Consider the following 11,729-nt stretch of genomic DNA (forward strand, 5'->3'; position numbering starts at 1 on the left):
TTCTGGCACAGCTTGCTGCTGAGACACAAAGTCTCTCAACTTTTCAATGTACCCTACAACCTCAGCTAGAGTTATAGGGCTTGAAACTTGCTCGGCAGTTGCCTCTTCTTCTTCTTCTTCACCTCTTCTTTGAAAGAAAGAGACGACGACCATGCCACGACTAGCCGGTCGGAAAAAACACACACCGCGTGGTTTGTGGTGTGACAGATCGCCGCTTTGCTCTGGCGGCGTTGTAAGCGCCAGCGATGTTACTTTGTTTGTGGCCTCCGAGATTACATGCTTGCTCGTTTTGTGCGGGCAATCTCGGAAGCCATGCCTTGTTGCCGTTCGTTTTCCGGGCCACCACTTTGCTCCAGGGGCGCTGTAGCGCCAGCGACGTTACACTGCCGCTGGAGCGACGGTTTGATGAGGGCGGGCATCGGTTCTGATCGTAAAAATAAGCCTTGGTCCCCTGAACGAGTTCGTTAAACTGAAATATTGACTCTTCCGAAATTTGTTTAATTGAAACATTTTTGCATAGGATCAATAAGAAAACGGCCGGGGATTTTTAAAAAGTTCGTTATTCTGAAATATTCTATAAACCGACGTTCGTACAACTGAGAGTTTACTGTATATGGCTTTATACCACCATACAACCGGCTCACAACTATTTCAGCTGAATGCGTTTTCAAAGATACAATTCCTTCCATAAGTTTACAATGACTGCCTGTTCATGGAAGGGTCCACCATTTCCAAACAAGAACTTCATGAAACGGATACTCTAAAACTAAGAACTACCACAAAAATTCACAAGAACAGCGAATAAAACTATAGTGTTCTCGATTCCCATTCTAACAAACGTGCACGAATTCAGGCAGCATACGATATCTTTCGGCATATTTGTAGAGTAAACATGTGGTTCGTATCACCAGCGCGTCAAGAATGGTGAGCAGAACTTACATAATACCAATTTGCGCATTTGTCCATGGTTCCACTTGCGCTGACACGCAATTTGATACTTCCAGGCGTACCAGCGGAGGCTTGACTGTGAAAGGTAAGAACTCAAGAACAATATAATCACGGAGTTTCTTGGCTCTCTTACAAAACTTTCTGGGACTGAAGGGACAGCTACAGCTTTTGTCATGTGATCCACTAAGAGACGTGCTGTGGTTACTGTGGCAATGCTTGACACTGAGCAGAAGACGCACTGTGGGCGTAGGCACTGTTTGAGACACTTCTATTTGGGTAATCGTACCCCAGAGTGTTTATTCAAGTTGTAGCCTTGACTAATACTGCTGCTAATATTTGTGGGCACGCTGTCTATCTGAAGGCAGACACATCAATTGTTCCCTGGTAACTATATAAAAACGTGACTATATATAGTCAGGCGTTTATAAAAGGGCGCTTCACAAACCTGCAGCCTCTTGTATTTCTTGGGATACCTGAATGGCACTCATTTCGTGGTGTGAGCGATCACCACCAATCAGTGAATTTCGGAAATTATTCACATTATTTAGAATTACGCGGCAAAAGCGCCATCTGATTATACGGTACGCCCAAGTGGACGACTCGGGATTAATTTTGACCACTTTGGGTTCTTTAGTGTGCCCATATTTATACATGAGCGTTTTTTCACTTCGCCACCGTCAAAAGGCTGCTGCCCCATCCGGGATCGCACCCACGACCACCAACTCAGCATCGCAACTCCAGAGCCACTAAGCTAGCGGAGTGTGTATTATGCACAATGGTCAAAGCACTTGGAGCCAGTCATAAGAGCCATGAAGTGGAGCGTTTGTTGCTGGTTTTCAAACAGGCGAACCAGAGGATTCTTTCTGAGTGCTCGCAGAGGCCAAAACTAGTCAACGCTTTTTAGTATGCATCTTTAGCGCTCGTATCTTCATTGTACCGTTATGCGCACAGATGGCCAGATGACGTTTAGAGAAACGAGAGCGAGTTAAAAGCAACAGAGAAAGCACATGTGCCTCCGCCTAATGACATTGAAAGAAGAATCGTACTCTGATTGATATGTTGGTAGATTGAGCGAAATGAAAGAAAGAAAAGGCACGGCGACAGTGTACTTTCAATCTTACAGTACCACACAGCTGCTACGAAATTATAGCGCAGGAAATATCATACGAGCCCGATCAAGTCTGTGTGAGCGCAACCAACTAACGGCCGCTCAAGCTAGCCTTCGCAATGTCAGCGTTGCGTGAAACCCACCTTCTTAATCTACTGAGCTACCACTTGAACTTATCCAGCGCAGGTTGAAAAGACGATGTTTCGAACTGGATTATCTGATACTGACACCTCCTTTTGTATTTCCCCACAGGAACAAATTCTACGTTTTTTATTCATATTTGCAAAGCACCAATACCTATGCAACGTTTAATCAGTCTGCATGCCTTGACGATCCGTTTTTTATTACGGGCTTGCTTTCCCTGTCTAGCTCTAAATCTTACTTCACAATGGTACAAAGTTCCGCAATCTTTGTGCTTAACTCCTAATGTTTACCAAAAAACCCCGCATTTTTAGGACTTGGATTAGGAGCAGTCAACATTCAATACTGAATTTTCCCAAACAATATCGGCCGTTCGGTTCGCATGGTGGTTGTCAATACAGCTACGTACATTAATTGTCTTCAAGGCTTACCTGCGTCGACTAAAGCTTGCAAATCTCGTTGGTTGCACTCGTCTACAGAGCAAATCGCCAAGCGCATAACGGGAAGCTCTTCGACGGAGAAGTAACTGCTAAAGTATTTGAGCTGGAAGAAAAAAAAACAAAGATGAACTGAATACGTGGGTTCTAAAGCACGTCAGACAGAGAATATTATTTATTTAAATTTCCGCAACAGGATGCCAGCTTTCTTAGGAAGACGTAAGTAGAAGGACAACAGACTCCGACTAGCAGCTGACGCTTCCGATGCGCCTGCAGACACGTAATCTACCAGCCAATCTACCTATCACTAGGAGATCATTTCTTTTTTAAGGAGAAACCAGATCCATTTAGCTTTTAGCAAGGAAAATCTCTTATGTTTATTCGGACATAGAGTGAAAATTTCTATGTTTCTGAGCGTCAAGAACCTGTGCTTTTTAAACTGCTTTGAGCCATATATCTCGGCGTACATCACGTTTGCTCTCTTGTATCTGCCTCCAGGTTGCATGGTGTGCGAAAAAACTCGGTAAAATGCACAAAAATTGGTCGCCCACTCTTCGCATATATCTCATCTCACTACTGAGCACAATGAGGAAAAAGACTGTAACGTCGCTTACTTTTGGATGGAGAACGCTTGCGAAGGTCTGGATATTTCCTTCCACTGCCGTGGAATTCTCATTGTACACCAGAAGATTGCAGTACTGGCCACGCATGAGCACATCCCCATAGGTGTCGTATATCTCTGTCTCGAGGCACTCGTCGAAGGCCCCGAGGTCTACGCGAGAACCCTGCAGTAGGCCTGAAGGGAACTTCCCGGAAGCGTCTAAAACTGTAAGTAGACAAAAATTGCACGAGGACATGAATGAAAGAATAATAACGAATGCAAGCTAAGAAACGTTTCATGAAATGGTTGACGCTGCTGTTTTTATATCCTGCAAACAAAATTCACAGGGCCGTAACAAGTATCTAGTGCCAGTGTTTAAGCGTTAGGTGTGATGTAAGCTAGAATTTTTTGGCTACTGATCTCTAGCGTAGCAAATCGTTTGGGGGACTCGCGGTCCCGCTTCTTCCTGGACATTTCAGTGTAAAGGATGTTTTGTAGCGTCCTCTTTTTTGAACTTTTATGCCCATTTTCGACGGTATTTCAGTCACGGAATCCATTGTAGAAGTTATGCGATCCCCAGCGATTCCTTCGAAACAACTCGCCGGGGTTCAAAAGGGAGACGCTAGCATCCCAGGGACTTTTCAATAATTTTTCATTTGCAACGTTCTTCATCACCAGTGTTCCCCTCCTTTACAATAATTCAGCGTTGTATTCCAGGCATTTTTGCCGCAGCGGACCCGCGCACTATCTGAAGATCAGTAAGTAAGCAGTGGAAATTTGACCCGTTTCTTGACCGATCACCTTGAGTTGGTGAGTGACAATGCCTTTAAAGTCACCACCAAGATGGTGGTCTCAACTGTGAGTGCATGCTGCTGTCGCTGTAAATTATTGCGAGGCGAAGCAATCGATGAACTCTACTGTTCTAATGATTGTGAAATTCCTCGCGGTTTGGTGCGGTCGGCAATTTTCGTTTTCTTCTTCGATAAGCAAACCGACCATACTCAACGATTGGCCGTGCAGGTTCATGCCGTTAGCGCTCGTCTGTTTTTCTTAATCAAACAATGTTCTGATGTTGAACCTGTACATGTTAGGTTAGTTGATAAGTGCCCGTATATGGAGCACGCAGACCTCCTAATGGAAGAGCGCATGATGCTCAATGGCATATATGATTTTGATTTCTTATGGGTTACTCTACCCTTGGGCACGTTGGTATCCCCGTATGCTCCGGCCTATATAGCATGAAAATTTGACCGACGTAGAGCCAGTGAGTGCACCTCCGGTTCTGCGAAATAAAGCCCGACCTCAGCGCATAAAACGTGTACGTCATACTGTTGGCTCATACGTATCCCTAAATCACACAGACGTAGTGAAGCGGTGAAAAAAGTCCCTTCATACTTATATATTGTCATACAAGTCGAGTACCTTCTTGTTGAGCAGTCGGCTATGTGCCACAGAGTTTGTACCACTGGGTACGCGCACATTTTTCGCCGATACTCCAGAATAGTTATATGGCACTATAACATAAGGACACAAGACATAAGGTGCATAAAAAAACGTTAAATGTTTTTAGACATCTGTCGTATTTCTCAATGGAAACAGTCATGATTTATGTACATCACACACCGTATTCATTTCGTTACATCTCTGCGTGAACGTTCCACATGAGACCTCTTCCTGAATTGGTTTTTTATCTGTATAGCTAGTAAACTTCGTAATGCATATATATATATATATATATATATATATATATATATATATATATATATATATATATATATATATATATATATATATATATATATATATATATATGTATATATATATATTACGTGCCATTGCACTTTCCATCTCACGAACATAAACGCAAGTGTAAGCGCTGTATGTTGTTGCATGACGTCTAATTAACCGCTTCACAAAAACTTCGATTCACATATACTCCAACATGTGCGCTCGATCTGCGAATTTCTTTCTCTCGCTCTCTCTTGAAGCAAGGCGAACATTTGTGCACATTCGACAATTATCTGCGTTTGAAATGTCACCATCTTTTTTATTCTTCATTTAGTTACTGAGCCTTAAGATCACAAAAGGCTTGAAGTGCTTCATCAAATGGCCGACTCCACCGAGACTTCTGAATTTTCCTTGCAACGAGAGAAAACTGTGCGAAGAATGAGTATGTACAGCATGTCACAGCTCAAGTACTCCAAGTGACATGCAATGAGGGTAGCCTAGATACGAGCCGACAAACATTCACCGACTCCTCGAAGCAGGCCTTCACAACCCTGAACTGCACGCGGGTGAATCACTGTTATGCGTTGACTTGAATAGGAGGATCCAGGAACTAGTACAAAATTATGTATTCAACACTCGTTCCACGCGCAAGCACTGACGTCTGAAGTGCGTCCACTGCGATGTGACTCTCGCATACGTGTCTCGACTTATGGGGGAGCAACGCCTGGGCAAAAATACCTTACTTAGATAACGACTAAATTGATTTGAATGAAATTTGTTATAACTAAGGGAGAAAGCTTTTTAAAAAGGAAAATTTTGATTTAGTGCTTGAAAATTTTTGCGACAATAACCGTATATTAGTACAAACAGATTTGAAGGAGTAATCAGATACACACCGAAGGCCTGTACCCAAAATAGTTATCGCAGTCTGTAAAGTTCATCTCTAAGATAATTTTTAGCGGACAAATATTATATGTCAGTTTTCAGCTTACGTGAAGTAGTTGTAGTACCTACGAGCGTTTTCACACACGTGCTACTCATGAATTAGTAGACAGTACGAAGAGGCATACATGAATTTGAACGCTTCAAATTTCTGAATATGTACCGATTACGTAATGGATAAATCGTACGTTGACGCTTGGTTACAGAAATTGGTGTGCTGCTAAATTTAGCGATTCTTTTTTAATTATTCATAGCACAATTCGGAAATCTGCTCACTACTCCACTTTCAGTAAATATTCCCTCACAACATATCTTTTTTTTCAATGCAGCAAGCCTCATCAAAGTTGGTGCAATGCATGTTAAACAATATAACTGCTGTGTTCCCATGTATTTAAGAAAGAGCTCCTGAGGTACAACTTCCTCTTATGAAACGTTTCACGCAATTTACTACACAGCGATAGTAAATGGCCAGAACCGGCCTCTGGCCTACTTGATACTCTGCAGACCGGCTTCGAGCAGTGTCGACACTTCGAGTAGCGTAACAGAAACTCGTTCTAGTAGGAATGGTCGGGCGTGGGGTAAATTAAATCTGTCGTACGTCGACGGAGGGCGGGTCCTATGGGCGATTACGCGATGAGGTATTGAAAGGTCACTTTACGCTGCAGGAGCGTACAAGAAAGGTGGCCATGGTTACTAGCCTTGTCTGGCGCTTATCCGAGCAGAGTGCAAGGACGCGCCTCGCCGCCAATGAAACATTTCCCTATAGACTTCGGCTTACCTGTGCGTCGGCTACTGTTGCAGTCCAATTAGGAAGCCAGCCAATGTAAAATAAATTATATGACACCCCTTATAGTTGTGGCTAACCTAACAGACAGCAAAATGTCTTGTGCCTTCATCCTACCGTGGAAATCCCTTCTGGGACTGCTGTTCTTTCCTCGGACTGCAGCGCTCGCACCTGTTCGCCTGGCATCCTTGGACCCTTGAAGGGGGCACATTTATTTCGATTCTACCCTACCATGTAGGTAGTCGAAAAATTTTTTAAAAAGCTTTTGGGCACCTTGTAGCTTAAGCAAGAAGCGCAATTTAGAACCAACTGTGTGCAAAACATGAAAAGCCCAATGGACCAGCAATAAACTTCACAATTCCTAGGACATGCAGTCATTCATAACATGCTAATATTCAGCGCACCTCCTCTTAATGGACATTTGAGGATAAGCAATGGAGGGCAATCCATGCACAGATTCTATAATATATGGGTTACAAAGAAAGCAGTGTATTACGGATCTCGAACTACAGGTCTTACCCAATAGACGGAATATATTTCAGTGTCGTAGCTAGGGGGTTGGCGCAAAGGCCACTGGCACCACGAACACCCCCAAACTGGAGTTAGCATTCAGCCTGCTGCCCAGTGTCCCCTCTCACCCTCTCACCCACTCCGTTGCCGCTCAAGTGCATGTCCCTTCCTCTGAAATAAATTTCTGCCTGCGCCAATGACATTGTGATCGATCTTCAGGCTGCATTCGCGTTGTTACCGTGACCGCAGCCGTTATACACTGCGCTCGGTTGGCGGCGGCAGCGGCCGGTGGATTTGGCGATGACGGCGCGGGGCCTCGCACAAACTTACAAGCCGTCTTCGTTCCTGCGGACCTCTTAAGCCCAGACCCCACGTACGCTTGCGGACGCGCGCAAGCTCACGTCCACGCACTCACGCATGCGCAGACAGTGGGGCACGGCTCGTACGCGTCGAAACGCGGCGGGATCTCGGGGAACAGCTCCTCTCTGTTGTCGCGCGCTTGAGTTGCCGCGCGTCGGCGCACCTAACTACGCAGCTGCAGCGCGTAACGTTCAACTCTCAGTGAAGCAGATTTATATGATGCAAGAAAGTGGTTCTTCTTTCCTTTTTGCGCTGATCGAACAGCTATAAACATATAACAATTACGTTTATAGATATCGAAGCATTTTCAAACACTATCGATAACAAAGCACGAAGCGGCGTCTGCCAAGGCGCCTGTGAGAGAGCTCAGGGAGCGCGCGCTGTCACGCGTTTTTGCGGTGCAAACCGCCATTGCTCGCGAGGTGCGGCTGGCGCGGCAGGCGCTAGGCCTGCGGACGCGAGCTTGCACGTGTCCGCAAGCGTATGTGGGGTCTCCGCTTTAGCGCACTCCCTATTCGAAGCTTAACACGTCCCTACTACAACTGCCGTTCCCAGACCCGCGGTCATCCGACACCCGGCCGCGGTGCGGTGTTTCCCTCTTTCGCCTATTTCTCCCCTAGACGTCCTGTGCCGAAGCACCTTTGTTTCAGTATGTTTTTTTTTAATGTTTGGCTGTCTAGGGATGGTTATCGAAATTCCGTCGGGTCGTCCGATGCGACTATCTGGCTGCTGCTCCACTGGCCGGTATTAGGTGTGTTGCGGACAGGTACATTAGTCACCACAGTGCTATTGCTTAACAAAAATAAAGAACTTTTGCTTAGATCCAAGTTTCCAAGATATGTTGTTCTGTAATTTCGTCACACGTATGCAAAACTACAACAAAGAAAGTTGGGAAGCTGAGGTTTCCGCGTGCTTGCCGAATAAGTAGCTGGGGTGTTAAACACGCAGAAGTGAGGGGTCGGGAGAGGGAGGCGAACTTAGGCGGAACAAGATGTTCACAGGCCTTTCGCCTTGATTGCTAACATAATTTTTTTATTATTACTACGTCTGATAAAGTGATGTTTTTCGTGTGGTTTCCGGTCGTATGAAAGTGCGTTGGACAGAAGTACACTTATGCTAACCTAAACAAAGAAAGTTTTTGCATTACAACCAGGTAAAGAAATTTATTTCCAAGAAAATATTGTAAAGCCTGCTCAACAATTACAAAACATGATAGTGCTTGGTGCAATTGATCTTCGAGATCAACTTCTTCGCACTGAAATAACAAAAAAAAAATGTTCTTGTCAAAAACGAAAAAGTTTTATGTGTGCAACACCAAGTGTCGAGTTATGAGCACAACGAAAAACTTGTATTCTGCTGCAATGCCGCTTGGTCGACGCGAAATTATGCGAATGAGCCCTGCGTTCGCGCGTCACTTCTGAAGTTGCGTAGACTCTCGTTTATCCGGCGTCCCTTAACAATATATCTCCCGAGATTTATCCGAATTGTTCTTGCGTGGCCTGTGGTGAGGTCGCTACTTTGCCTCATATGCTCTGGGTGTGCGCATCGCTGGGCCCGAAGTTCACCAAGAAAGACGGAGACACTGCCACTCAGCCGTGAGTTCGATAGTTCAAAGCGGGACAAAAGCGCCTCTAGTGAATGCGGTGTTGCCTTAGAAACGTGCCATAGAAAGTTGTACTGCGTTGTATTTCGGCAATTATGAGCATGTAAATTACAGAAGTCGCAGTTACACGAGTAGCGATGTACGTTTCCGCTACATTTCTTCTGCGCTCTGCGCACACGCAGAGCCATTTTGCGGCAAACAAAGAAGACCCCTCTTCGCAATGTACGGTGCTGCCCCGACATGTGGCGCGCCACTCGCCTCATGATCCCGTCCGCCTTCATGGTGCGTCGCGGCCCGGCGGTCCGTGCTGATCACGACGTTTGGCTCGCGTAGATCGTTTTGAGTGGGCGGTGCAAACGGGGTGCGATAACACTATCGCGTTCCACTCTTGAAGGCGAAGCTTAAGCGTCTTCTCATTTTTTATTCTGCTCCTGCTTCTTTAGGCTTCACTATTCAAAGGACTAGATTTCACATTTCTTTGAATTTTCAAAACAAAGTCTCATCATTTAAAGGTCAACCACAATAAAAAGGGTTTTATGTTATAGCATGTACAAAATAGCAGCAGGAGCAGAAGTTGAGTATACGACGTATAATGTCCCTTTAAATAATAACATGAGTCGTATACCCTCAGAATTGTAAAAACAAAAGCCTGTTAATCCATGTTTCGCGAGGCTGTTATTACTATTTAAGGTAAATAGCGCTGATGACGTTCGAAAATATGCGCCTTAGTACTACTGCATTTAGAGTGTAAAGGAAGTCGTCATCATTGCCCTATCTTATTTCTCAGCAGGACGAGGGCTGCTCCAATTGATATCCAAATGATTCCTGTCATGCGCCAACTGACGCCTTCTAATGCCAGAAAAATTTCTAGCTTCATCAAACCACCTAGTTGTCTGCCATCCTGGACAGCGCTTCCTTGTTTTAGTGGACCATTGGTTATCGGCATTGTCAATTATCTGACCCAACCAACTACATTTCTTTCTCCTAATCTTAACAAAAATATCGGCCACCCCCTTCGCCGTCCAATCCTCAACGCTTTCTTCCAACCTCCTTAACGTCATTCCTCTCATTTCCCGTTACATTGCCCTCTACATGGCCATTATATTTGTGTCACGCCGTTTTGGTTAACTCCACTTTTTTGCACGCTTTACAACGTGCCATTCACTGAAGCATAGAGTACTGCCTTCTCTACTTACGTCTCAGGGCCCATGGCTCGAGATTCTGCATGGCTCGCATGAAACGCAGCAGACCCACGTTGCACTCGGGCGTGACGTCAGCGCTCAGGAGCCTCCTCCGCAGGGCCACCGGCATGTTGGCGAAGCCACCGGCCACGGTGTTTCGGAACAGTCGCATGTAGTCCAATTCCTCATTCGCGCTCTCGATTGCCGCAGGACCGTCGTCTTCGCCGGAGGCATCTGTCACCTTTTCCTGCGCTCGCGCGCGTTGAAGCGCGATGCGTAGTAGCACGCAGACGACCGCGAGCGTGAGCTTCATATTCAAAAGAACTCTGCTATCAATTCTCGCCTATAGCGTATATTGCGAAGATAACGAATAGGCGATGGCCTTATTACAATTTCACTAAGGCGATCGGGGTCACTCACGACGCGTCGGCCTTCGTATCTACTGAGGAGACTCACTATACGATTAGCAGTCGTTGTTTCTGCTTCAGCATCTCGTGTCTTGAAGGAAACTCGGGCGCGTCAATCAATCGCTGTCGCGCCTTTTCGGGGCTCATTGAAGGGCTTCGCTTTCGCTGAGGGAAGAAGAACCAACACTGGCAACGCGCGCAGCCAACGAAGCGTAGAAAGGGCCGCAGCGAGGCTTTTTCTGAGAGTTCACCAAACGTCGACGGAAAAATGCGCAATGGAAACGGGCCAATTCTTCTAGGAGTTAACGGAAGCTTAAAAGTCGTGGAGCAAATACGATGAAGGCCGACACTATTTTGTTCTCTCTCACAAAGTAGAAAAGTCCGTCGGCAGAAACAAGGTATTGGGATAGCTCCTGGCGACACACGGTAAAGAAAAATGAACCGCTTGTCAACCCAATCCGGAGCAATTCGGGGTCGGCTAGCGCTCAGACCGATCGGCAGTACGAGAGGTTTCAATGCGTCATGGTCGACTGGCAGCGGCAGACCTCGATACGCGATACACACACAACAGGCAGATATTCGAGAGAGCGATGGAGAGAGTAAACATGCTGCATATAAACACGGAGGATAGCCTTCCACACTTTCTGTTAACCCCCCCGCCCCTTCGCCTCCATCTTCGATGCTCTCCGCATGTCTGCATTCTCCTCCCGCTCATATTTCGACGCAAGTGCACGTTGAAGTGTATGGTTATTCAATATATCGTGCCGGGCTTCTTTCCTCATGCTGCCCTTCCAACCGCTTGCGCAAATGGCTGGCTGCCTGACCGGTCGGATGTACCTCCTCTCCGCCCACTCAGCCTACGTCGAATCTTCGACTCCACTTTTCTTTGCACCTGTAGTTCTTCGAGAAGGAAAAGTCGCAAAGAATAAAACTTGTACTATCCTCGTTGTATGCCTTTAATCTTCCTTTTGATATGTGC

General features: G+C 45.8%; 1 protein-coding gene across 1 annotated transcript; it reads right to left on the minus strand.

The window, feature by feature from the left end:
* Positions 1–887: 887 nt before the first annotated feature.
* Positions 888–11,522, minus strand: LOC129386953 (uncharacterized). Its single transcript, XM_055075483.2, has 4 exons — positions 10,359–11,522; positions 3,249–3,460; positions 2,629–2,740; positions 888–1,024 (listed from the first exon to the last, which is right to left on the minus strand). Exons 1-4 carry the CDS (start codon positions 10,654–10,656, stop codon positions 936–938), a joined length of 711 nt encoding a protein of 236 aa, XP_054931458.1. The 5' UTR covers positions 10,657–11,522; the 3' UTR covers positions 888–935.
* Positions 11,523–11,729: the final 207 nt, after the last annotated feature.

Source organism: Dermacentor andersoni, chromosome 3 (assembly GCF_023375885.2).
Source record: "Dermacentor andersoni chromosome 3, qqDerAnde1_hic_scaffold, whole genome shotgun sequence".
NCBI lineage: Eukaryota > Metazoa > Arthropoda > Arachnida > Ixodida > Ixodidae > Dermacentor > Dermacentor andersoni.

Coding starts and splice junctions, on each gene's coding strand:
- LOC129386953 (XM_055075483.2), bottom strand. CDS start 10,656: ATGAAGCTCACGCTCGCGGTCGTCTGCGTGCTACTACGCATCGCGCTT. Junction 3,461..10,358: donor CGAGCCATGGGCCCTGAGAC/GTAAGTAGAGAA, acceptor GTCTACTTACAG/TTTTAGACGCTTCCGGGAAG. Junction 1,025..2,628: donor GCAAGCTTTAGTCGACGCAG/GTAAGCCTTGAA, acceptor TACCTTTCACAG/TCAAGCCTCCGCTGGTACGC.